The sequence below is a fragment of the Thunnus albacares genome, chromosome 21 (assembly GCF_914725855.1).
Source record: "Thunnus albacares chromosome 21, fThuAlb1.1, whole genome shotgun sequence".
NCBI classification, from domain to species: domain Eukaryota; kingdom Metazoa; phylum Chordata; class Actinopteri; order Scombriformes; family Scombridae; genus Thunnus; species Thunnus albacares.
Genome location: NC_058126.1, coordinates 15,665,915 through 15,693,607, shown reverse-complemented (window position 1 = coordinate 15,693,607; position 27,693 = coordinate 15,665,915). Strand labels below are relative to the sequence as shown.

The 27,693-nt window shown below is 40.4% G+C and overlaps 1 protein-coding gene across 1 annotated transcript in view; it reads right to left on the bottom strand.

The window, feature by feature from the left end:
• pola1 (polymerase (DNA directed), alpha 1) overlaps positions 1-26,815 on the bottom strand; it is a 58,483-nt gene extending 31,668 nt beyond the window's left edge. Inside the window, exons 1-33 of the mRNA XM_044339921.1 lie at positions 26,664-26,815; positions 25,967-26,094; positions 25,225-25,321; positions 25,071-25,148; positions 24,834-24,949; positions 24,607-24,669; positions 24,129-24,230; positions 23,857-24,010; positions 23,587-23,749; positions 23,168-23,337; positions 22,948-23,060; positions 22,409-22,522; positions 22,237-22,311; positions 21,992-22,130; positions 21,509-21,663; positions 21,337-21,421; positions 21,011-21,072; positions 20,554-20,643; positions 19,845-19,961; positions 19,586-19,761; positions 19,262-19,391; positions 18,499-18,618; positions 18,302-18,392; positions 18,082-18,206; positions 17,772-17,921; positions 16,971-17,093; positions 2,252-2,284; positions 2,033-2,125; positions 1,545-1,750; positions 1,243-1,375; positions 907-1,038; positions 589-763; positions 168-349 (exon numbers count right to left, since the gene is read on the bottom strand). Of these exons, the coding sequence (XP_044195856.1) occupies positions 168-349; positions 589-763; positions 907-1,038; positions 1,243-1,375; positions 1,545-1,750; positions 2,033-2,125; positions 2,252-2,284; positions 16,971-17,093; positions 17,772-17,921; positions 18,082-18,206; positions 18,302-18,392; positions 18,499-18,618; positions 19,262-19,391; positions 19,586-19,761; positions 19,845-19,961; positions 20,554-20,643; positions 21,011-21,072; positions 21,337-21,421; positions 21,509-21,663; positions 21,992-22,130; positions 22,237-22,311; positions 22,409-22,522; positions 22,948-23,060; positions 23,168-23,337; positions 23,587-23,749; positions 23,857-24,010; positions 24,129-24,230; positions 24,607-24,669; positions 24,834-24,949; positions 25,071-25,148; positions 25,225-25,321; positions 25,967-26,094; positions 26,664-26,703 (3,930 nt within the window). The 5' untranslated portion in view covers positions 26,704-26,815. The remainder of the gene's footprint in view (positions 1-167; positions 350-588; positions 764-906; positions 1,039-1,242; positions 1,376-1,544; positions 1,751-2,032; positions 2,126-2,251; positions 2,285-16,970; positions 17,094-17,771; positions 17,922-18,081; positions 18,207-18,301; positions 18,393-18,498; positions 18,619-19,261; positions 19,392-19,585; positions 19,762-19,844; positions 19,962-20,553; positions 20,644-21,010; positions 21,073-21,336; positions 21,422-21,508; positions 21,664-21,991; positions 22,131-22,236; positions 22,312-22,408; positions 22,523-22,947; positions 23,061-23,167; positions 23,338-23,586; positions 23,750-23,856; positions 24,011-24,128; positions 24,231-24,606; positions 24,670-24,833; positions 24,950-25,070; positions 25,149-25,224; positions 25,322-25,966; positions 26,095-26,663) is intronic.
• Positions 26,816-27,693: the final 878 nt, after the last annotated feature.

The following is a 27,693-nucleotide window of genomic DNA, read 5'->3' as shown; positions in this document are numbered from 1 at the left end:
GCATAATATTTCTGGTTTTGCAGAATGGTACTACTTTACCATAACTTTCTGAAGGCTAAAAACCATAATTAATGTTGCCATATTTTCTCTGTGATCAGGTGAATCCTTTAATACACAGCAGAATATTAATGGGAGACTTGTTTGCCTGCAGGCAGACGTCTACTCACAGCTCCTTCGAAGACATTGTCATAGATGTTGTCAGTGCCGCACTGAGGGCAGGTGAAAGTAAACCTCTCGCAGTCTTTGTAGCGCTCCTCGTCAGTCAGCTGGACTGGAGCTCCCAGCATGCCATCGGCCTCCTCCTCTCTCTGGTACTGCTGCTGAGTGCGGAACTGACTTGGGTCCAGACCTTGGAAGGAAGACAGGCCATTCTGGTTGATACTACTAATGGTTTGTCCTCTCTCTTGTTCACATTCATCAACAATAAGTAGAAGCAATTCTTACACATAGACGGGGATGAGCAGGGAAAATGCTTGTCACATGCTAGTTGATGACGATAACATACATTTAAAACTCTTCACCCATTTCATTTCATTACTCTCCAAGTTTTACACTCAGTGATCTACCATAACATAGTCATTAGCTTACCCAGCCACGTGGCTATGAGTACGCTGTCGATACCCTCGATGGGGTCGCAGATGCGGGACACCACAGGATGGACCTGCTGGGCCAGGTAGTACTGGGTGTCCAGACCGAGACCCTCCTGCTTCTGGAGCTGCTCTAGACTGTAGGCTCTCTGACTGGCTGCCAGTGTGGAGCCGTCCTGGGGGAAGAAAGGAGACATAATGTAGTGTGAGTGGTAAGTGGTACATTTTAAATCTTTCCTTGGATATCATTATATTAGTGTATGTAATCAATCGGTGATGTTCATGCATTTCTGGAGTTAGTATTTGAACATGCACACACCTTGCAGATAATGTAAGAGACTGTATCTCCGGCTTTGACTCGGCGTCCGCCCTGGGAGTTGATCCACAGAGCCACATGGACATGAGGGAGGCTCTTCTTATCCGGATAATCTTGAGGATCTTTAGTCAGTGCCTGGCGAAGAGGAGTAGGAGGTGAATACAGGAAAGTGACGATGAAGGTGAAAAATGTGTCGCTTTGTCACTGCATGTGTGTTTTAAGTACAGGTTCTTATGTTTTGCTACTCTTGTTCATCAGCTTTACTTTGTGCACACTAGACATGAGGGTTGAAGCTGTAGGGGGATTCACAGACTCATATGACTCAGCCTACTTACTCACCTTGTGTATCTCATACTGGTTGAGTGGTATGTCTCCGCTTGCTACCTTCTCTCCCACCTCCACCAGGTGTTTCTGGATGTTCTCCACAATGACATCACGACTCTGGTCCGACAAGATCTGACCGATGACATAGCTGCAAGAACAGATGAAAGAAGAGGGATTTTATCAGATATACTGTTCATTAAAGATCAGTGAATACCTGTAAAACCACTCGCAACCAACATTATAATTGGTCACCAACTGGGGAAGAAAAACCCAAACAGAGCTTTCAGTCACAGCTCTATTTGGTTTATCTGACGTACTTGCCGCATTCCTTGGCGAGGTCACACCAATCTCTGCGGACAATGTCCAAGCCTTTGAGCTCCTGCTTGACGCTGTAGCGGCCTTCGCCATGCTGCTCCACCACCAGGGCTGCGTATTTCTTCTTCTTCAGCAGTAAAAGTGACTTAAACACGCCGTCAATGTCGATCTCCAGTAGTTTGTACAGCTTGTTTACTTCTGCCTTCACCTGCAAATTAAAAAAAAAGCGTATAGGGTATGCAAAATATCAAATATCAATATAACAACTTTTCTACTGCTGCATGCATTGTATATATGATGAGAGAACACAAAGAAATACACAATTGACAAACACATTAGGGCTGCAATTGATCTAATATAATAATATCTTCAATTGGTTTGTTTTGTCTGACTAACACCAAAACCTTAAGATATTCAATTTATTGTCATATAGGAGAAAGAAAATCAGCAAATTGTCACATTTGAGAAGCAATCTAATATCTAAACACACCTTATTGCCCAGCTTGAAGACTTCTTCCAGGGACTTGCTGTTGGTATTGATCATAATGGAGTCAGTATCTCCATAAATGACTTCCAGATTCATCTGAGTCCAAAAAAAATACAATTTATCAGCTTCAAATCGGGGATAGACACGATTACTTGAATTACAAGATTTATATTTTATATTAAATTAAGGACCAGAATAATAAAAAGCTTGTTAATGACCCACCTTCTGGACCATGTCTTTTGTGTGCATGAGAATCTGAAGGAGAGAGCGGACAGAAAGCATTACAGCGCAGTAAACAAACACATCACTCAGGAACAAACAATGATTAAATATTAAGTTTCTATGTTATTTATTCTGTTGTGTGTGGTGTGTGTGAATGCATTTGTGTGGACATGAGAGCAGAGCAGGTGACTTGCTTTTAAATGGGGGATAATTGGCTAAGAGGGCAATTATGAGAGCGTGCTGTGACAGGCGTCTTTTCAACCCACACACACACACACATCCTAGCTGGGCGACACACACACACACACACACACACACACAAGCGCACACACACACACCTTAATGACTCGTAATGGCCTTTATCACCCGCAGAGTGAGTGACGGACAAATAAGAGAATTCTGTTAACGCAGGTTGTTCACTGTGTGTGTGTGTGTGTGTGTGTGTGTGTGTGTGTGTGTGTAAGAGAGGGAGATCTGAGCAGCAGAGGGATCCTAACAGGTGGGGGCCCAGAGGAGGGGAGGGCTCGATGGTAGGGGAGGGGGGGGCTCCGGGTCGTTAATCTGGGGGGTCGGAGGGACGGAACGCGGTGTGACCTGTCACCAGCAATCTGCTCCTCAATCAACCGCGGCCGCATATATACAGACCCCGACTCACACTGTGCTGCGTGTGGGGACAAGGACGTGGCTATTTCAGAGTGTGAAAGGGGCGGGGTCGGGCTGCGGCGGGATGGGGAGGGGCGTTCCACTCCCTGAAACCAGAGTGGGACTTAAGCATGCTTTATGGGCTGCTACATACCACTGTAGAGCGGGGGGAGTTTGAGTCACTCACAGAACAGCCTCCTCCATTAGGGACTGCAGTCAAGGTCAAGGTCTCGCCACAAACACACACAATCACACACACACACACACACACACACACACACACACACACACACACACACACACACATCTTGGCCTAAGCACGCACACACTAAATTGTGCTGCCAAGCTTTTATGCACACAAAATGACTAGCCTGTCTCCTGCTAGTTTAGGAGAAAGGGAAGTAAACAGGAAGATAGAATAAGTCTCAGGTTGAGTATACAGGTAAAGAAACCTTCAGAGCCAAACTAACTCTACTGTCATGATCTTTCACTACAAATATAATCATTTCTGAGCCATTTTCCATACCTCTAAAATCAGAGAATTATGCCATATTTATGGCCTTAAAGTCATGAATGAAAATACTTGTTTCTTCTGAGTTAAAATGGGAAACACAGTGGCTTTTTGTCAGTGTACAGCACAAACAAAAAAAGCTGTGGAAACAGTCATTGTGATGAGATACAAATTAAAGCGTAAGAACTGAGCCAAAAGCAGATGTTCATTTAATCTGCATCACATCAAAATTCCATGTTTTAAAACATGTTTGACAATGAAAAATGGAAGCTGTTGTCCTTCTATTGTATCAATTATTACATCTAAGAATGACTATAGACGCAGGCTGCGAACATAAAGGTCACAAATATGCAGTAAATGTCATGGTGGGAAAATGTGGGCACAGATAGTGAACAGGATGTTCCTCTGTCTCTAAACAACTGCTGTTTGGATTAGTTGATCGACAGGAAAATACTATTTTGGTAATAAATTAATCGTTTGAGTCATTTGTCCAAGCATAAAAACTTCTGTGGACTCAAGTCTCACAAATGTAATTTGCTGCTTTTCTTGGTTTTCTGACATTCAACAAAAAAAACCAAAACAAAAAAACAAAAACGCAACTTTTGCCTCCCCAATGCAATACGACACTGTGTTGGCCAATCAAATACATACATTCCTGTAAGATTACCTCATAACATGCAAAAGATAATTCTACAAGCAATCGTTGCAACAGAAGATAAAATCATTGTCATAACTTTTGAAAGTTGCACTACAGAACTGCTGTGCAGTGTTTTGGCATCTGATGAGCATCCAAGCCCGTAGATTTATTATTCAAACGGCCTTTCTGGATCGTATTTCAACCTCTCACTGGTACCCTAAGCAACATGTGGACACCAGTGTAGCCCTTTACACTTCATGAAGTGCTGTTTTCAATCTGATCACTACCAAGATACACTGCAGCTCCTGTGACTCAAGCTATGGATTGATGCATATGCATACGACAGGTCATTGGTGGCACAATTAGATCACAAACCTCCCTCCCTAGCTCAGTTTTGTTAAGTTGTTCCCAGTCGACTTGACAAAGAAAACTTTAAAGTCTAGTCTGTATATAAGCTCAACGTCACTGTCCTGTAACACTGTTTGCCGTGATAAAAGAGCAAAAGAGAAGCGCCGTAAGAGGACAGAGACAGAAGTGAAGGCTGGAATGAGCAGAGAATAGCCGGTAGGAAAGGGCAGAGAAGTGATGAATAGAGAGATGTGGGAAAGACAGAGATGGAGAGAGAAAGCAAAGTGAGGCGAGGGGAGGAGGCGAGCGAGGTGAGAATGCGTTGATGTAATTGATGTGTGGACTCATTTAGACAGGTTTTCCATATGCTGTCAGTTCCAGCAGGACAGACTGCTTTAAGGAATGAACTGTGTGAAAGACAAGTCGTTTGACCATGACGCTGGAATGTGTGCAACTGATGGTGTGTGTGTGTGTGTGCGTGCGCATACCGACACACACACACTATATAGACCAATGCAAACACATAGCCCCGGGGGGTACAAGAGGGTGTGTATGTCTTCTCTCTGATGACTACACTAGTCACCACCGTGCATGCCACTCATACAGGCAGAGGCAAACAACTGAAAAAGCTCAACAGAGGACTCATGTTACCTAATCTTATTCCTATAGTGTGTAATTCTCATGATAGTCCCATAAAGTGTGTAAACTGTGATGTGAATGGTTACAGGTGCGGACAGTTTAAAGGACTGTTGTGATTCCAGGTATCTCCAGACTCAAGGCGGCTAGCTGGATCTCAGAGTTATCTGTGCATCTATGAGAGGGGAGAAAAAAAGAAAGACTGCACACTGAACTCAGCTCTTGGTTTGTATTTGTTCATGAGGAACTATCTCTTGTCACCACGGCCGTCGACGGAGAAGAGTGCGGATTCTGCTTTATCCAGTCAGTCCCCGCCATGTAGCCAGTGCTACTGCTAGCTAGCCAGCGATTTGCCGATATTAGACTGAAGTCTTGTTGAAAACACAAACATAAGGAGCAGATTAATTAGTGTGTGGACTTCTCTGCTCTATGAAAATGATTTTTAAGATTATTAAGGTGCTGTAATGTTCGTGCTCTAATTAGTTGAAGCATCTCGCTTGGGGGCGGAATCTAGATTTGATTTTTTTTTGGTCATATTGCCCAGCCCAAAGTCAATTCTCCATTTTCATCTTCCCTGCTCGTCTTACTTTTTTCTACTCTGTAAATGTATACCATCTGTTAAAATGAAAAACTGAAAATGACTATTTTTCCCATTTTTCTCAGACTGGAAACCATCACCCAATTTTCTTATGTTCCTGCCTCTTTCACTTCTCTGCTCCTCTGTGTTAATACAGTGTAATTAGACTGGACAGTAATTGAGTAGCTCACTGACAAGTGCTCCCGCAGACTAAAGGATCAGGACGGGAGCTTTGTGAATAGAAAACTCTGAATTTTTCACATCATAATCCCCATCCTAACTCATCCTTCACTTTCAGGCCAAAATATAGGTGAGAGTTCAGGTGTCGGTTTGCATTCTTTCAGCTGTGAGAGGTCAAGGGAGTTCAAATGTCAAATAAGAAGGCATGCCTTGTCATATGCATGTATGCATAAAGCAGAATTTACTCTACTGTATGCACACACACACACACATTCACTGCCACCAACTACTGCTACTATCTTTAAAGCTTTAACACCATCTTTAAACTTAGACAATGTGCATATTAATACACCTGAATTTGGGAGTCTCTGCACCTACTTAAAGCCATGAGTGGCAAGTTTGAATGAAAACAGAAGGATGTTTGCTCTGATTGCTCATCCTCCAACCACACACTACTAAACTCTTGAGTTACTATGACTGGGTACAGACACTGACCAATTCTGACCAAATCAACTTTAGGTTTAACTTTAATACTTTAAATCGGCACAGAATTAGATGCAAACTGTACAGGATGTCCTCTAAATCATATAACATTAACACTTGCTGCTAAAACTGCAGTTTAAAGTTTAAAAAGTGCTGACCGCATTTTTTAAAATAAAAACTGCAATTTGTAGATGTCAATTTCTATGAAACTGCAGTCAGAAGCTGCACTTGTTCCAGACAGTTTTGGACCTGATAAAAGTAAAAGCGAGTGCTGTGGAGTACTAAAGTATTTCAAATCAGTCTTACACAGCATACAGGTGACAGTTTCCTGTTCTATTTTCTGTTTTTAAAAAAAATAAAATGAGCCTGACAACCTGCCTTGAGACCTGAGGACGCTGGCTTCAGAGCACCTGCCCCTTCCGACGTTAGCAAAAGATGTAGTTTTGTTAAAGTGGTGCTAGTGGAGTCTGTAACACTAAAGCCTGCTGTGAAGTGACTCAGGAGGACTAAAGAATCCAACCATGATGAATAACAACTAGTTCAGTTGACCACAGATTAATAAAAAACACCCAAAAATTAAACATTGATCAAAATCTTCAGAATAGATGTTAATTGGGGAAAAAGTTCAGCACATTTACAAAGCCGTTTAACATAATACCATCTACACATTTTAATACTCAGTTCTAATTTTCCACTGTAAAATCAGCACTTGTCTGACTTGACTTTTCACAGCTTGCAATTCCCTTTAATTTCATGCCTTTAAAAATGTCTTATTTTTTTTGCACGTGCACCTGTGTGCCTGCGCATGAGCTGTACCCATTAGCTGTGCGTTATTGCACCCTGTCATGCTAATTGATGAGTGGCTCAGCCTTGTTGTGATATCCGCCTTCTCCCAGCTGTTCAGTTATTTGTTGGCCCCATCTATTAGAGATTTGTGTGACTTGTTGTCATGTTGCTCTCATGTATTCTTTATTTCAATCCACTCCCCCAGCCGCTTCTCCAAAACATCTTTTGTCTTTTGCCAGGTTGTCATTTTAAATAAGAATATTGGTCTTAATTGACCTGCTTGGTTGAGTGATGAATGGATAATAGATTCAAAGGACCCCTCAATCTCCTGTTTTGAACCCCTCTACACACACACACACACACACACACACACACACACACACACACACAGAGCATACACCACTCTGCTGATCAGCAGATCAGAGGCGGCACGTTAAACCTCAGAGGGCCCTTGTAAAAAGAGCCTGGGGCACCAGTGACGATTGTTTTGAAAAGCACTCAGCTGAAAAGCATTTTGGGATGACAGTCGGCCGACTGAAATAGCACCTGTGGAGGAACACACCACTGTCAAAGCTGGGGGGTGTTGAACGTACAACACATACACAAATCGCATGTGTATGCGTGCACATAGGCGCACAAACACAAAAGACCCCCTCTTTCACTAACACAATCTCACACACAAAGATGCATAAAAGATTTATAGTCTCTCTTCAGTGTGAGCTTTCATATACACACAACTCTACACACACCCACTGAGAATGAAAATCCTTCTTTCACTAAAATGATTTCACTTGCATGCAAGAATGCATGCGCGCACACACACACACACACACACACACACACACACACACACACACACACACACACACACACACACACACACACACACACACACACACACACACACACCTGTCCTGGCAGATGCCATAGCTGTGTTCTCATGTCTGCTGCTGGGAGGGTCAATCTGTTGTAAAGCTGTGTCTGATTTAATACAACCGGCTGAGACCACAAACGCCGGCGTTCATCGAAAATAACTCGACAATGACAACAATCCTCCCGCTGTTCAGTCAATTAAAAATGAGGTACTTTAATAGCTGGAAAGGACACATCCCGGTGTGTCAGTGAATTACCTCTGGCGCGGTCAAAGTAGACACCAATGAATCTTTGAAATGTTGTCAGGCAAATAAGCAATGTTTCATGTGTGGATCATCAGTGTGGCTCGTTAAGATGTGGCATTTAACATAACAGACGTCTCATGGTTCGTAAAGATGAAATGACCTTTGTCATCAAACATCAGCTTTAGAGCTGCAACCAACAATTATTTTCATTATCAATTCATTTGTCGATTATTTTCTCAATTAATCTATTTGTTGTTTGGTCTATAGTGTCAGAAAACGGTGAAAAAATGTTGATCACTGTTTCCCAAAGCCCAAGATGACGGCCTCAAATGTTGTTTTGTCCCTACGAACTGTCCACAACCCAAAGATATTCAACTTATATTTGCTAGAAGACTAAACCAGAAAATATTTGTATTTAAGAATCTGGAATCAGACAATTTTGGCATTTTTTCTTAAAGAATGACTCAAAACAATCAATTGCCAAAATAGTTGATATAGGCGATTCATCCCTCAAGTAATCGACAAATAGTTGCAGCTTTAATCTGCACACAATCATTTACATGATTATATTTTACGCCACCTACAGTCTATTCTATTTCATTAACGGTCAATTCATTCAAGTTATGTTGTTTACAACTTTCTAACTATCCTAAAGTCAATATAGCACTTAACCAGTTGCAAAATTATTGAGAAACTGGTATGTAAAAGTACATTACATGTCATTTTGCTGATGTTTTACCATCCCAACAATGCAGTAAAGAAGATTGGAAGATTAAGTTTATTAGGTCATAAATCAAGAAAGTTTCTAAATAAAAAAGTTTTAATGGAACTGAACATATGTATCATTACTTGCCAAACCAGTTAAAACCATTTACTAATTATCCTCTCATTTACAACTCCATCAGTGACCCTGATAAAGACACCAGATGTCCGATCAATCCATTATCAATTCTAATCCCTGCCATTAACCCGGTCTCACATGGCCTCATTAGTAGATGTTACTAAAGTCACAGTTTGGATTCTGAAATCGTGTCCTGTCCACCGTCAGCCCTCACAGACGAGCTAATGCAGCCAAAATAGCAGCGCAGCTCCCATGTGACTATTTGTTAATTCCACTTCTATCAGGAGTAAAGCCAGCTCTTTAAGGGGACAAGAGGACCATGGAAACATACGGCCCTTGTTTCCCTAGACACAAGCATGCATACATGCATGTGCGGACACACACAGTCACTCACACCAGTGCAGGCAGGCTTATGTATTCTTACATCTAATTCGGGGAAATGTAAAAACGACCCCTGTGATTCCGAGACAGCAGCAGTGATTGAGACCCTGAATGAAAGAAATGGGGGCAGCAGTATTTACTCACACACCATCACAGCACATAGTCTGACAGACGCACATACAGACGAGACATGATGGGAAGGTTTAGGTATTCCTGTGTCTAATTCGGGGAAATGATTTGTGATTCTTGAGACGAGAGGAATGATACAGAACCTGAACGAGGGACACCGGGGGCAACAATATTTACTTAGACTTCATTACAAACACACACACCCTCACACACGTACATACAGAGGTTTAACCTAAACCAAACTCTGACCTCTCCACACCCTCGGCTCTGTTACCCAAGCTTGCTTCTATCCTTCGCTCCGCATGCCATCCAATAATGTCAACTACGAGCTCCTGTCAGGCTGTTTTTAAACACAAGGACAGAGACTCAATTACAGCAGAATGGCTTTCAGGAGTCATCCTCCATCCAGAGACACACACACCTGCTAATGGTTGTCAGATTTGCTGGCAAGAGGGTCAAAGGTCGAACCAATCTGCGTTCCGCAACAATCAGCGGCTTCCAACAGTCTGTGTTGTTAACATCACTCGATTAAGGAGGACATAGACATGCAAACACACACACATATTCAGTTTGTGCTCAGAGACAAGACAAGTTTTATGTGTTTCTTTTAAAAAAACCAGTGACCAAAAGTCTAAGAAACTAATGAACCAAAAGAAAACAACTGCTTACTTACATTTAAAGACACCACAGATAAAGATGAACCTCGCTCGACACAAAGCAGCTTTTGTGCCCTTGACTGTTCAGACACTTCTCTATCGGCAATGACCAGTAACATAAACACCACGATAGGAAATTAACACCAGCAACCAGCCAAATGCTGGAGAGTTTTTCCTGTAAGTGATCTCTTTATTTCTCTTTGTTTTTCAGGTAAAACTGTCAGATGAAGTCAGGGATCTACCAGCCACTGGCTGGTAGACAATAAAAGTCTTCCTGGCATGACAAATCCATTTATCGTTCTATTATAACAACATGCTGTTGTCTACATGTTGTCAATGTCTGTTTCATATATCGGTTTCTCTGCACCCAACTGTTCTCTGGCGAACATACAAAAGAACCCAAAATAACGCTGAGGGGTTGAGGGGGACATCAATCTGTGGTGGACCCTCGGCTGTGTAATCCTAAACCTTCACCTTCCTCTTAATACCCATCACCCCCCACCCCCTTAATACCCACACATACCAGGACAGAGTAGGGCCACAACAAATGGTCCCCCGACAAAGGGCAGAGTTCGGCCAGTAGCACTTGTGCACACACAGATGGGTATTAACACGCACACATACAGACACATGACGTGAACGCATACATGCAGATAGATATAAGACTCAAGACACTGACACACAAGAGTCAGGAGGGGAGCTAAGTGGGGGCTTTCCCCTCTTAACTTGGCAAATCTGATCAGAAGAGCCACAGCCAAGGGTCTGTCATCCCCTTCTAAGCCCCCCTCATCTGAACCCTCCCTGGGCTGAGAAACCACTGTGGCCCCCGGCCTGACCCGTCCTGCCGCGGGGAGGGGGGGGGGGGGGGGGGGGTTAGGCCTCAATTTAAAACGAGAGTGAGAGAAAGATGAGAGCTAAGCCAATCAATAAATACACAGAACACATGCACATTCACCCGGACACTCATCCAAACAGATGAAGGGAACGCGCCGAGGGGCGGGTGAGCGGATTTACACTGCGGACAGAGTAGTGGTCGGTGTACATGTTACAATTATAAAAATAAAAAGCCTCCTAAATCATGATATGAAAGTAGAGTGCAAATGTGACGATTAAAATGGGGGCGGGGGCGCAATCGGCAATACCCACAAATACACTAGAAACCCTTCTATAAATGCCAGCTGGCCTTTCTGGCTCACTGCAGTCGGAAACTACCAAGAACTACTTGGCTTACGGTCATTTAACTTTAGGGCTCCATACAAATTCAATAATACCGCTTCATTTTGTTCCTGAAACAAATTTCCCTCCGCTGCTTTGCCCGGGCCAGTGTGATGGCTCATACACGGGGAGCGCTGCCTGTGGTTTTATATTAACTGGCTTTACTTTGGTTTTGTCAGTCCAGCTAATCACAAAATGAGCTCAGAGCTGCGTGTAACTGCAGAACGGGGTTTGATTCTCGGTACGATCATAAGCTGTTACAGCCCTTTCACATTTAAATTTGCTGGAATGACCTATCATGTCTAAATACTGCTTTAAATAGTAGTGCGTAACTGATTTTGTTGGGTAAAAGACTAGTTTGACCAACTGGGCTACAAATATTTAGATATATTAGATAATTAACTTGATGTTTATTTAAAAATTTGAACAGTTTTTTTAACAAATGGGAGATTAAAGATTTTAGAGACCATGAAATTATCCTCAACATGTCATGTTTACGATGGGACTCCCTTGCGACGATGCCATGCTCTCCCCAACCTACAGTATAAATAGATGTGCGTCTAGGATCATAGATACAAAGTAAACAAAACACTAACATCGTGCGAAGTGGGATCTCCTGCTACCTCAGCGAGTTTGGGTCCATGCTATGTACTCAGCACGCTGCGGGATCAGATCTGACTGATGACCTTTTGATGTACGTCTCTTCAATCTGTCATATCGCTCTGCGCTGTATGCAATGTACTAATGCAGTAAAGTCCCAATAAAACACAATCCAATTTATTTACTGTCCAACCAGCACATTGGGTAACTTAAGAAGGCTGAGAAAAGCAGGAGGAGGCAAAGCACGCCTTCAGCAGGCTTCAAGAATAGCTTTATGAGAATATACGTCAACAAAATAATTGATATTTTGATAAGTACACATTTGTATATACAAACTGCAACGTTTATAATTGACTGTCCATAAAAAGAGGAATGAATTCTCCAAAGAGTCAAGGCACACTGATTCATCAAGGTCCAAAAGCTAAAAATTAAATAATAAAAACATATACAGTGGGGTCCAAAAGTCTGAAAATCTCTAATATTCTAATGTAAACCTGGAAATAATCAGAAAGTTTGATAATTCAGAAACATTTTAAAAGAACAAGAAGTTATGACATGTAAAATAAATAAGAAATATTTAATATTCTGCACTATTTTTAGGTCAGCAATAAAATTTAAGCAAATTTGTGGCATTGACCAACTTAAGTCCTTTGTAAAAAAAAGGTCAGATTTCCTTGAGTTATATCACTTCCATTGAAGTGTTCAGATGACGCTCAGGTAGGTTTGATCTATTCATCAGAGGCTTGTTGAAGTAACTCTACTTGCAGCCAGTGTTCACCTGTTATAAATCTGGCTGTGCCTCAAGTTTCCAGCAGATCATTGCTTACTAAGAAGCATTTTGATAGTGGGAAACCTGGCATCGGAACTAAGTGAAAGTGTCAGAAGCCATATTGTTATTCTAAGAAAAGAGGGGCTTTCTAAGCATCAATGGCTAGACTAAAGGTTTCTACGAGGGCAGTGCATGGAACTCTTAGAACGCTTTGCAGAAACTGGATCAGTTTTATCCAAAGCACGATCAGGCAGACCAAAAGTGACCACACCACTAGAAGATCAATGCATCAAGCTTAGTTTCCTGAGAGATAGCAAAGCAACTTCATCACAGACATAGAATTTGCTTAATAAAAGAACACAAGACTCCAATCACCACAAGTACTGTCAAAAGAAGGCTGTCTTGTAGTGGTCTCAAAGGACGTGTAGCAGTGTCTAAACCACTTTTCAGGAGGGGAAACAAGGCCAAACACTTGGGGTGGGCTGAGAAATACCAGCATTTCACAGTGGATCACTGGGAAAAATTCCTATTTACTGATGAATCCAACTTTTCAACAAGATTTATGGCAGTAACAGAAGGGTGTATGTAAGAGGACGAACAGGAGAAAGAATGATACTGCAGTGAGTCAAACCCACAGTGAAACATGGTGGTGGGAATATTCCAGTCTGGGGGTGTTTTGCCTACTCTGGAGTTGAACACCTGCACCCAACTGACTAGACCCTGATCAAGGAGAAGTACCACTCCATTGTTCAGAGACATGCTATACCCTCTGGTTTGTATGTTTGTGGAGAAGGATTAATACTGCGACAGGATAATGACCCCAAAAACATCTCAAAGCTTTGCAAGAACTACTTGAAGACCAAAGAAGACCAAGGAGTCCTGACTGTCATAGACTTCCCTCCACAGTCACTTGACCTCAACCCCACTGAACATTTATGGGGGCACTTTCTGTGAGTATTCTGTGACATCACCAGAAGCTTTTTGGAACATTGTAAAATCCTGCTGGGATAACGCGGGTCATCAGGTTTTGCACAAACTTGTGGAGTCCATGCCATTTCAATTGCATGCTGTCATTAACGCAAAAGGGGTACATACCAAATACTGTATGATATTACTATAGAAAATACTATATAGATATTCTGAAATTCATGTACATTTTTCAAAAATTAAACTTTTCATTTAAATTGTTAAGCTGATATTATCATTTGTAGAGATGGGTATCGATTCGGTAAATCCAAACCGATTTGATTCCAGTTCACAGGTCCTGATTTGATATTTATTTGGTTGGGGATATTTTGTTACAATACCACTTTTGCTTGGATATGAAAGAGATTCTCAGAGAACTAATGCTGTAAATTGTACAAGGAACCCTCAACCTGTTGCATTATTAAAAATAATAATGTTTACATTAAGAATTGATCCTGCAGCAGTTACATTAATGTGCTTTTTATTTAACATGAACATATGACAGTTGGCAACACAATATAGTGCAACTCTATGAACTCCACAGTCAGTGAGTATTGAATGACCAGATAAGTTCTTTCTTTAGTGCAGTGTATAAACAACAGCTTTAGATTTTAAAATCGAACCACAAGGCAGCCAGTGTAAATAAAGTGGCTTAAAAATATCTACTGTAATGTAAACAGCGCAACAAGATCTCATGGCAGGAGCCGCTCCACTGAAGGCACCGCCAAGCCTACAGGCAGATGTCTGGATTCATTTCAGATTTACAATTCACAGGAAAACGTATATATCAAAAGATCGATCTGGAATTTTATGAATCTATATTGTAAAATTTACATTAAGATCGATTTGAATTACAAATCAATTTTTAAAACTCAGCCTTAATCATGTGTAATGAAAAAAATAGTATTACATTAGAATACAAATCAAAATACAAATATCTTGACTAATGGTCTCAGACTTTTGGAGGATAATAAAGAAATAACTATAAATATGATATTTTTTAGTACATATTTTTTGTTACATTTATTCATTTGTTTGTTTACTTTTTTGGGGTGGATGGTATATCTGGTATTTACCATTTGTTCACTACTTTTATCTATGACACAGTCTTAATTCGTGTATTTTCTTCACTATGATCTGCGACACAGTGTTAATTTATTGAGTACAGGTGTAATGAGGAAGCCGGATGTGACTCACGTGTGTTAATAAAGCTTGATGATTGTTGCTATACATTGGTCTAGTTTTTATCATGTAGACACAAAAATAAAGGCTTTTTCACTTTTGTACCTTGATGAAGCAGTGTGCCTTGATTTTTTGGACACTGACTACTCACCCAGGCATCAGGAGCATCTTTTTTGTCAGATCCAAGATGCACTTCATTCATTTGTTTCATCATTTGTTTTTTTATCATTTGTAATTAATTGTTTTACATTTTACTACATGCAACAGTGTATACATATCAATCTTTATGTGACTGATTCAAGCTGAAGGGTCATACGGCGTAATCCTATTAGAGGCCAAACAACTGCAAATACAAAAGGGAAAAAAAAACATTTTATAGTCCCCTTGCTTTCCCTCACTGATGATGCTCTGTGTGCACCCTGCAGCAGAGTACTTTGCTTAACAGTGTATAATGTAAACAGTGCTGTCAGTTAGGGAAATAATGAGGCAAAGCTACAGTGTGATAATATGGCAACTAACATTTTGATTATGCTGCAAGGAGATATCCGAGACATTTTGTTTTTTATTTTTTTGTTGAAGCTTTAAAAAGACAGTTTCATTAAATTTGTTTTCTGAGGGAATGCTGCGAGGGCAGTTACTCACTTCCTATATGTTCGGTGATTCGTCAGATATACGGGGATTTTTGATTGACGCAGGGATGAAAAGACGTACACAGTGTGCGTAGGTGGACAGTTGTTAATGGTTTACAAAAAACAGAAAAACGTAATAAGAATTTTTTTTACAACTCTACCTACATGTGAAATCAGTGAACAGATGTTGACTAAACTTTTTAAAATTTAGTGGTGATTATTTAAAGCTCTTAAAAGTAGGAATAAAGACTTGAATTTCCCATTTTAAATATTCAGCTTAACACACCTGCACAACAAATGTAACAATGTCAAAATATCACAACGCAAATGTAGCCTACTTCTTGGCTTCCTGTATTGAATAAAGCAAGTAGGTAAAATGTAATTAACCCATCCGCCTCCGGCTGCTGACAAAGATACAAGCAGCGAGTCTGGAGGGAGAGAAACACCCACCTGTACCAGCGAATCAAATGTGCACTTTTTACAATGTAGCTCTGTCAGCTGAACAACGAGCATGACTGGAGGCACAAACGGCCTGACAAAATAACAAACACGCACACTGAGTTACTGCCCTGCCCTCTATTAGGGAACACAATGCGTGTGTAAGGGGATCTTAATGAAGGACTCCCCTGAGGCAAAGCCCGACGTCTCTGCTGAGGATGTGTACTGTTAGAGCTCATTAAATGAACATGAGTACTACCACTGACATGGTGGGAGAGAGTCTGTGTGTGGTGTTTGGTTACAATACCAGATTTAGCCGTTTATGTCACGCAGCACACATGCCTCTCTGCACCAATTTATTGAGCGTGCATGCCCATGTTGTTCCATTTGTGTGTGTTGAAAGAAGTCATTACACAATCACACTTGACATGAGGAGAGTGTGAGTTTCATGTGTGCGCCTTTGGCATTTTGTTACTAGGAAATACTTACACAAGGCTATTGATATCACAGACGCTAAAACGGCACGGTTATTCGGACAAAATGAACTTGAAGGGATAATCGTATGTATGAGAGGGTACAGGGCGAGAGAGAAAGAAATTTACAAAAAGAAAGAGTGACAAATGTGGGACATGAGATGAAGAAAAAGTGAGAAAGAAAAGAGGATAGAGGAAGGAGTGGTGTGACATGTGGAATTTGATGTAGCAGTGGCCTCTTGTGGATGAAAATGGAAGCATTTGTATTTGTACTGTACGTCTGTCAGCACAGGTAGGACAAATTAATCACAAAAGGACTGTGAGGGGAAAAACTGTTTTACTTCCGTCTTTGTATGCCTTACCTACCTGCTCTGTGTGCGTCTTTACAGATTTAGCCTTCCGACAATAAGCGCTTTTTAGTTCAGTATATTGGGATCAAAAAGTGTGACAGCTAATCCGTCTGATATCCATAAAAGCTTCAGAGTCATTAATATGTGTGTACAGTATGTGGACTGGACTCACCTCTCTACCCTTGTGTGTGACGAGGGCAGCCAGCGGTTTGGCGTAGAAGCGGCTGAAGCTGAATCCCAGGCAGCCGTACATACTGTTAGCAGTCAGCTTCAGAGCCTTCTGACGGATATCATACTGAGGAACAAACAGACTCAAATAAGGCCAAACAGATAAAAGCTTTTTATCAGTCTCAGAGTTTAAATTCCCCCTAATAAGCCAGGGTCAGGTAGATCTGATAAATCACGTATAGTCTCTGACAGATGAAAATGTTTCTGTAAGACTGCACCGATGCACCTGCTGAACAGCTTTTTGCATGATTTTATCTCTTAGCTAAGAGCAGAGGGGCAAAATAATAAACTTTCTGATGCCTAATTGCTGTCGATCTGATATGCTCATGTTCCATATAGGGCCATATTTATTGATTAATCTGTGAATGTTTAGATATTTATTTGCACAGTGAAAACCTGTCATCACTGGAATCCATTCTGACTAAAATTATGTGAGACTGACCGCAGTCACATGAGCAAGCTACCAACATTTCACAGCCTCCTTTCAAGTCTACAGGGGTGAGTGTTTGATACTCAAAAGATTTGGGGTGAAGCATCACTTATAGCTGCCTCATCATTAATAGACTCAATGTTATGATGCATTTTTGGGATCAAGGAGGAAAAAGTGAGAGATAACCATTCAATACAAACTAAAAGGCAAGTGTATACTAACTAAAATATTTTTTAAAAAACACTTGTACAGCATGTGTCACAATGTGGCTGTGGATATATGTGTGTTTCTGTATCAGCGAGTGTGTTTGCGTACCTGCAGGTAGAGGTCCGGGTTGATGTCTTGCTGTTTCATCAGCTGTTTGACTTGTCTACGTCTCTCCACCAGCTTCCTGATTTCCTTGGGCAGGATCCCCATATCCAGGTCGGAATCTGGAATCTCGGGAATCTCTTCTGACTCATCATCCTGTTACCATGGAAACAAGAGTTGGAACTTTTTTTTATGGAAACAAAAAGTCCACTTGGGTTTACGTCACACCTCTGTACCTGGGTACCAGGAGAGTGAGTGTTACCCAATAAATGTTCTATTAAAGAATCATTTTGTTGTAAACATATGCACCACACACCTCATTCTTCTTTCGTGCGTTGTGAGCCTCTCTCTGCACGGTGGTGAAGCAGATGTTGAACTCTTGGATGATAGACGGATACAGGCTGTTGAAGTCGAGCAGCAGCACGAACTTGTCGTAGAAACCTGCGGAGAGATGGAGGGAGGTTATAGAAACATGAACACATGTGAAAGAAGATAAAGATACACAGAGAAAACCTCAGACTCACAACACAACTTACCAACTTTAGGATCCAGCACCAGACCTCCAGCATAGGCTGCCTTTTTCTTACGCTTGCCTTTCCCTGCATCCAAATCTTCTTCTCCCTCAACCTGGGACAAAGCAACAAAGAGAAAGAGCAGGAGACATTTGTGACATGACTGCACATTACAAAAAAAAAAAAAGAAGAAAAAAAGAGGAAGCCGTGTGTGTGTTTACCGTCTCCAGTTGGGTCTTTTTGAAGGAGGGTTTGTCAGGGACAATGTAGTTCTTGTCATGGAAGGCGTGAAGCAACAGGAACTCATTCCTCTCAGAGCGACCGCCCATTAGAGTACGAGACTGCAGAGAAGCAGCAGAAAGACATCAGTGATGGAAGCAGAAGAGAAATAACGTTACCAAAAAGGAAACCATCATGAACCATAGGATTTAAAGAAGGCCCAGGGGTGACAGGATTTTTATGTTCTAATCCAACTAAAGTGCAAAATGTCATCTTCATCTTTTAGTTTGTACTTTGTGCTCTAAGCCTTGATAAAGACTTTTAAGATTTAAAGCTTCAAGTCTCTTCCCACTTTATTTTTCTCTTCATTCACCAGAGAACAAAGTCTTGCTTTTGTCTGCAAACTGTTTTGTTTCTGGCTTCAATTTTCAGTGAACAACAAGTGAGAAAAGGTAAAAGGCTGGAATTTAAAAACCTCAACGATTTTCCATCCCTGTGCGCTTTTGTCATGTGTTTTTGAAATAGTCTGTAGTTTTCCAAGTAATATTAGTAGTGCAAAAAAAATGTGATTTTCAGAGTCAGCTTCTCCGGAGCCCATTCCCGAATCAGTTCAGGTAGATGCATTTCAAACAATTATAATTTCAATTATTACTTGCATTTATATTTGCAGCTCAGCAACATGAGTGACGATGCTTGTGCTGTAACATTTAACGTGTATTTTTGTTGCTGTGATGGATTAATCAGTGTAAAGGTGTAGTGAGTTACCATGACATTGCCAGCGATGTTGGTGATCTGCAGGGCCAGCGGCAGCACGTTGAGCTCACACATCATCTGGAGGATAAGCTTGGCGTCTGTCCATGTCAACTCCAACAGGTAGAGCAGGTGAGGAGAGTCGCTGACACACAAACATTCAAATATTTTTTAGGATACATATACATTTATTTTCCACACTGATGTATGTAAGAGAGGAAAAAACCCCACAAAAACTCTGTGTGTATGCATAAACACACGTCTCTTTCCAGAAACACTATCGTGATTACACAATAATCTGCAGACCACATATTAAAAAAATTAAAGACATACACACACCTGTATAGATTCTTGATATTTTCTTGAGGGATGGTGACTCTTTCCGTCTTCAACACCTGTGCAGTCAGTTCAGTCAGGTGGTAACTTTTGCAGCGAATCAGCTCCTTGGCTGAGATCTCGACATCACACACCAGACGGCCACAGGTGGCGCTCTTCTCCGCAAAGGCACTACGACCCTACAAACATATGATCTTTAGTGATGAGCACTACTGTACAGCAAAACCAGAACTTCTCTTAAGGAGATTTTTGTTCTTCTTACCCCTAATTTGGGCATGTTGGACCTCCTGAGACGTCCCATCTTAGACCAGTGGGGAACTTTGCACACATTGATGCGCTGGAGAAGCACTTCCAGGTCAAAACCAAAGATGTCGTGACCCTTAAGGAACAGACAAGGACAAAGGGGTTTATTTAATGGTTTTTATCCTGATTAAACATAAATGACTTATAAGCTCATATTTTGAGCATCGAGACAGTCTATTAAGCTGGGAGAAAATCAGGCAACTTATAAGTAATATTTAAAATAGAGCTGCAACAATTAGTTGATTGATCATCTAGTTGAGCAACAGAAAATTGATTGGCAAATATTTTGATAATTGGATAATCATTTTAGTCTTTTTTTTTAAGCAAAAAACACCAAACCTCAAATGTGAGGATTGGAAGCTTTTCCGTGTCATACATGATAGTAAACTAAATATCTTTAGATTTTTGACAGTTGATCAGATAAAACAAAACACTTGAACATGTCACCATGAGCTTCAAGAAATTATAACTGTCAATTTTCACTATTTTCACAATGATTAGTCAACGAATTTATCTGACAATCAATAATCATCAGATAATAAAAATAATCATTTGTTGCAGCTCTAATTAAAAATGCACCACCATCAATGGAGAGAAAAAAAAGTCTACTAGCTTTATTTCAATATGTGAAAAGTTATGAAATAATTCTCCAAAATACTCAAACTCACCACAAGCACATCAGGATCAATCTTGTGCATCTTGGCCAAGAAGAAGCCGAGCAAAGTCCGCTCTGTAGAAGCTATCTCCACTCTTCCATTCTAACAGAGGGAAGGAGTCACATCATCAATGTTTTGGTCACATACACTGAAGAAAAGTCATGTTACAGAAATATACTCGGCATCAATACTAATAAAATCTACTATTTGTATAAATAATCCCAAACTACCAATCTGTAAAGTACTGTTGAATAAAATAAATGAAAATGTATCATTATACATGTATCATAGTCATTTGCTTTCCCTGGCTGACAGTTTCTTATCACTTCAACATTTGTCAAAATTCTGTAAATATCTAAATTACTGATCTCTCTGAAAATATCAAAACAAATGTTGATGACATGCTTCTGTGAAAAAAACAACAACAAAAGAACACACAATAAGTAGAAACAAGCTGAGGCCTACTCACTTTCTTCTTCACGACATCTTTGAAGTCGTACGGGAAGATACAGTCAGTAGGTTTACTGACCACTGAAAAAACAAAAAGAAAATAAATATTCCTACACATTTGTCATTTTTACAGTCTTTAATATTCTGTCTATTTTTCTGGTGTTAGTAGGTGTTGAGAAATATGACTAATATCCAGCCAAACCGCAATATGGCTGAAGGTTATTCAATGTTAAACTGAGGTCCTTTACATATTGATGTGTGTGAATAGAATATATTCTCATATATTTACATCCTATTTGTAGTGAATGTATGCAAAATGCGACGACATATACAGAAATAACTCACCGCAGAAATGGCTCTGGTAGGGAGGTTGAGGTGGAGCTTTATCCATATGAAACTGATAGTGGACAAGTGCAGCCAGGGAAACAATCTGCAGAGGAAAATCAAAGATTCGCTTACACACTTAAAAATGTCAAGTAGTACATTTGGTCACTTGTGCAGCTCTCAGTGTTCTGACCTCGTTTTGATGCGTCTTAGGGTTCTGGACAGTCTTGAGGCTGATGGACATGACGGTGATGGGTGGAGGTGACAAGTCTTTGACCACGGTGACCAGATCACTCCTCAGGGCCATAGCCTCCACCTTACACCAGCTGACTGGCTGGTTGATCAGCTCTAATACACACACACACACACACACACACACACACACACACACACACACACACACACACACACACACACACACACACACACACACACACACACACACACACACACACACACACACGCAGTGGGTACATTAGGTCAGGAATCTTCTCCAATATCTCAAACATGAGTTACATTTTTTATTTTTTAATTCAGAGAAAATGTTTTTCAGTATGGCAGCCTGAAATAATCTGTTCTGCTTATAAGCAGAATTGCTCCTATGAAAATATAGTAAAAGTAAATGCAGAATTATACAAACATAGCTTAAAAAAAAAAATCTAGATATCCGCCTTACGTGGTGTCTTGATGTCCAGCCAGCATGGCCCTTTAATCTTCCTGCTGAGGAGAAAGTGCTCCAGACTGGAGGTGTTGGTTCCAAAAATGTGGGAAAAGGTCGCCCCCTTAAGGTCAGAAGGCAGCGCAGGGAACTCAGCCTGCAAAAATATTATTTACCAAAGAGATGTTTTCATCAAAAAAAGAACTATAATTTCATAATTTCTTCCAGCCATCTGGAAAGGGTGTATGTGCGCGTTCACTCACAGAATATCTGACTTCCAGGTACTCGCATTGACTAGGCACATCAGGTATTTCAAAGGCATAGTTCCTCTCCACTTTCTGCAGTGAGAAGAGCAAACCAGTCACAAACTTATAAGATTTTCCACTTCCCAGAAAATTACAATGATGCTTTACGATTCATAATTAGGGTCGGTACCTTGGACTTGAACTTCATGATCTTGAACTTCTCAGAGAGCTCATTGAACTCCTGGTACACATCCATCATTCCCACAGGAGTGTCCGACACCTCCCCAGTCTTGGGGTTCACTTTCTGTTAATCGAAACACAGCAAAACACTTAAAAAGGATTTCTCAATCACGTAGAGGAGACAGGTAAAATGACTTGTAGAAATGTGGTGCCACATCTAGTCTAAGCAGATTAAAGCTGTCCTAAAGTTTATTATCAATAGATTTATATAGATAAGGCTGGGGGAATGTACTGTGTACTGTAACTTAAATGGTAATGCATGGACTTACACAAATGAATCACAATCTTACTCTTTAGATTCCAGCAAATATAAAACTGTTAAGATTTTACGTTGGAAACTTGATGATAACTGACCAAGAACCTTAATTGAGGCTGAAGTAGGCGAGTGTTCCTACACAATTAGACATGCTCATAATAGAAAGTCTGCACTAAATATAGAAACTCAATCTCTAATGCTTAAAGTGGCATATGAAGGAGCAGGGAACTTACATATTCACGAGGCAGGAAGTACATGGTCCGCTCAATGTTCTTGACGGAAACACAGCAGCTGACGTGAGACTCGGCTGACTCGATCCACACCTTTCCAAACAGGTACACCACACCTAGACCGAAGTTAGGTTAAAGCTTCAGGGAGTGCTCTACGAATCTGAACAGGTTATGACATCAAATAAAGAATATATTTCCCACTCCAGGTGTGAATCTGCCTTACCTGGTTGGTTATACGGGTCTTCAAATGCATCCAACCAATAAAATCTGAAAACCTGCTCCCCGTCAGGCCCTTCCACCAGCGGAAGTTTGCTGGAGTCGACCTGTACATCTGCTGGAGCCTCACTGACTTCGCTCTCATCTTGTCCCCAAGAGCTTCCGATCCTGCTGGATCTGGAAAAGGACAGAGACATAAAGTAACGCTAAATGTTCTCAAATCACAAAAAGAGTGTGAAGCTATAACACAAGAGCACAACTGGTTTATATTCAATAACTAATTAAGAGAAATGCTGCTTCAAACACAAGTACTTCTCTGAGGGAAAAGACAATGTAAACATAACAGTCACTCTGCTACTCCTATATAGAGCATGTAAAATTTTAGCCAAAAGTAGCATAAAACACTTGAGCAGATGAAAGACTCACAAGAGGACAGGGTCCTGAGGCTCCAATTTGGGCTCCATTTTAACTGCAGCCACTGATGCTGCTTTAACTTCAGCATCTTCTCTAACTGCAGGCTTCTCCTCCTCAAGCCCGACCTCCATCGGCTCGTCGAAGTCCACCTCATCAAACGCCAGATTATCGTTCACTGAGCAACACATTATCACAAAAGTTAAAATAAAAGTTGTGTGTTTCTAGAAGGGAGAATAGAGCAACGGGTGGCACAGATTTCAGAATTGTTTATGTCTTTATTACCTTCCTCTTCATCTATCTCCTCTGCTTTTGTTCTCTCCTTCTCCACAGGAAGAGCTGGTGTAGAGGGAGGAGGGCGGGCTGATGGCCTAGGGGTCGGGTCAGGAGGCGGCGGCCGGATCACTTTAGCCTTTAACCCCGTAGCTGAGGGTGTCTCCTGGTATGCCAGAAGTGAAGGACAGTATTTAAATAATTTATTTCAAAATGCTTAAATTGGCCCCATTTAATTGAACAATTATTCAAGACTATGGTAGGAAACTGTGATGACAAGTTACCTTTGGCATCTGAGGTTTGATGGAGAACGGATTCATGGGTGATCCAAGAGACTTCTTTTTCTTTAGAGTGACAACTGGTGGAGGAGTCAGAAGACTCGGTTTCTGGGAGGACAGAGCGAGACGCATTTCAAAAGCAAATATGATAATATATCGGATAAGGATAAAGAGAGGAGAAACAAGAAAGGACAGATCTCTATCAGAGTAAGAAATCAGCCAAAACTATCATAGAATGTGACATAACTGGATGTTCACAGGTTTAATTATTGAATCAACACTTTGTCCTTTTCTGCTCGCTCATTACACATCAGCTAAAAGCCTCAATGTAAATGTCAATGTGCAGGAACCATTTGGTTAATTGTGGGAAACAGCTAGCTCAATACTGTTATTATTGTGGCTCTACAGAGAAAGTCAAATGCATTAGTTGACACTAAATTGTCTTCAATTATGTTCTGCGTTGCCTTGATGGTATGGTACCAACCTCAGAGTGCAGGTCCTGTAAGATATCTCCTAATAGGTCGTCTTTGGACAGGTCCACGTCTTTCTGCAAGAGACAAAATTATATTTTTGGTCAATGCACAAGCAAAAAAGGAGCAAGAGTGAGAAAAAGTGTTAAGCATCTGTTGTTTCAAGTTCTGCTTTGATTTCTGTTTCCCACTTGGTGAAATGTGCAATATAAGCAGGTCAATGATGCAAACAAAAACACACCTCAGCAGGCTTCTTGACGTTACTGTTCATGAACAGGCTCTTAATGCTGTTGGGCTTTGCTACGACAGCTTTTTTCACATTTTTCTTCGAGTCATTTCCCTTAGCTCCCGCTTTTCCTGCAAACACAAATTAAAACTATTGACACAGCAGTTCAATCCTTGCAAAAAAACAAAACAAAACAAAACAAAACATTTACTGTACATCGTCCCACACTCACAATACTGCATTGGTGTTTACCTTTGTTTTTTTCTACTACATCATCATCCAAATCATCGTCAAAGATTTCTCTTCCATCCTCCACGTATCCTGTTCCATCTGAAAAAACAAAAGACATTAGGACCTCCCCGTTACACACACACTGCTACGGTGGACACATGAGACTGAAACTCACCATCATCGATAATCCAGTCATCCTCTTGTCTGTCACGCACCATCTTCGAGTACTGCTCCTCATCCACCTCCTCATAAACACTGGTAAACTCCTCCACCTGGAAAGCATGAAACATTGATTGAATATCGCCTATGAAGAGCTGGACGATATGATTAAAATGAATAACAAAATTAATTAATAAGAATATTATTTTTCAATATTGATCAATGAAGTGTGCTCCACTGTAACCTGTTACACATAAGACAAAACTCACCACACATGTAACAATTTCTTTTTTTCATTTTCAAATACTATTTACTTGGACTCAAAACCATAACACAATATCATATCATCACAACATAACATCTATAAATGATAATATTTAATTATTATTCAGCTCTACACTGCTGGATAATTATCAGACCTTTACGCACTATTACCTGCTGAGAACATCTCATAAAAGTTCAACTTGTCCTTCTTACTGGAAAACATTTGAGATGTCCAGTTGTTCAATGAAGTCTGACATAATTGTAATATACACTACTCATGTTATTGCAACAACTTTCTTCCAAGCACAGTGGCAATTAAAGAACATTTTATTGAGTAGAGCAGTTGCTTTGTGGTTCCAAAGTCCCAAATTTGCAGGTGGATACTAACAGATCACGTTATGATGCTCTGAGAGGTATAGTACGGTTATCTGTATTGTCAAGCAAGGCAAAATGTAGACATACATACACAGAAGTGACATTTAAGTCTATCTTACCTCATATTTTATCTTCTCCCCCTTCTTGGCTTTCTTGAGCTGCTCCAGAGCAGACTTCCTCCCCACCTTCTCTCTCTTCTCCCGTCTGGAGCGAGACTTGGCCAGACCACAGGCATCCCCTCCATCATCTGAGAGAGAGAGACAGACACACACATATACATCCACATGACGACGCAGTAGCAGGTGTGGGACGTGACAGCTGTTTGTCTCAGCAAACATCCACTGATGTCACATTTGCACTGACTTGTGAGGAGCGCAGGCGCAGTGCGTTGCTACTTTTCCTCTCACCTGCTACTTCTGTATTTGAACATGAAGACGTTTTTAACTAGTTTGAGATGTTTTGTTACTTATTATTTCTGATAGATACGGAGATTAGTTCATAAATATATCTTATACGGGGAAAGAAAGAAAGTTGGAGAGTTACGAAATCAAATGAGAAAAACACAGCAATAGAAGCGCAGTTTAAGTTGCTCTTAACGTGTTTTTCTCTCCCATGCTTTAAAGCTAGACTCATGAAAAACTGTTAGCTAGTAGACGCACTTACAGACACATATGATGGCTTAAAACTGCTCTCAGTTGTAGTATTATAGTGCACGCTAGCTAACGTTACTCTGTTAGCTAGCTTTCACTTATCGCTTTACTTTTGCTCTTCGGCTAAAGTCAGCTACCAAATGACACGACTCAAATACAAACTCACCGCCGTCCATGTCTTTGTCTGGGTTTGATACCGGAGCCATAACTTTTAACTTTCTGTCTTTATCGTTTGTTCCCTGACAGAAACACAACAACAGGACAGTCCGCGCCAAATCACCTTCCCGGGGAAAGTCATATGCAGGAAGTGATGTCACAAGTCTGAAAGCCAATGAAATGACGCGCTGTTTCCCGATCTGTCCGCACGTCGGCAGCGTTGTTCAACGTAACCTCTGTTTACTCTGAGGTACTTTACATATACAGTGGTGGAAAGTAACTTAGTGCATTAACTCAAGTACTAACTTCTTGTACTTTAGTGGAGTATTTCCATTTTATGCTACTTTGTACTTCTGCTCTACATTTCAGAGGGAAATATTGTACTTTTATAATTTTATAGTTACTTTTCAGGTGAAGATTTTACATAAAAATAATATTTTTCTAATATTCTAACTGTTGTTTAAATTGTTTAATTTGTTATGCACTTTGAGCTGCATTGATGTGTGAAAGATGCTATATAAATAAAATGTATTATTATTATTATTATTATTATTATCATTATAAAAACATATGGTATGCTAATATAATGCAGTAAACTGGTTCCACATTGATGAACTACAGCATTAAAAATGCTCTTGCATGTATTTTTTAGCGAAAAAAACAAACAATATCATATACTATAATAATACCCTAAAAGAAGCCAGTCTGCATAATGAGTACTTTTACTTTTAATACTTAAAGTACATTTTGCTAATAATACTTCTGTACTTTTACTTAAGTAGCATTTTGAATTCATTGTTTTTACTTGTAATGGAGTATAATGGAGTAACAGTATTTCTACTTTTACTTAAGTAAAGGATCTGAATACTTCTTCAACCACTGTGTGTGTATATATACAAATATATATATATATATATATATATATATATATATATATATATACACACACACACACACACACACACACACATATATATACATATATATGTATATATATATGTATATATATATATGTCTTACATACAGTACAGTACAATACA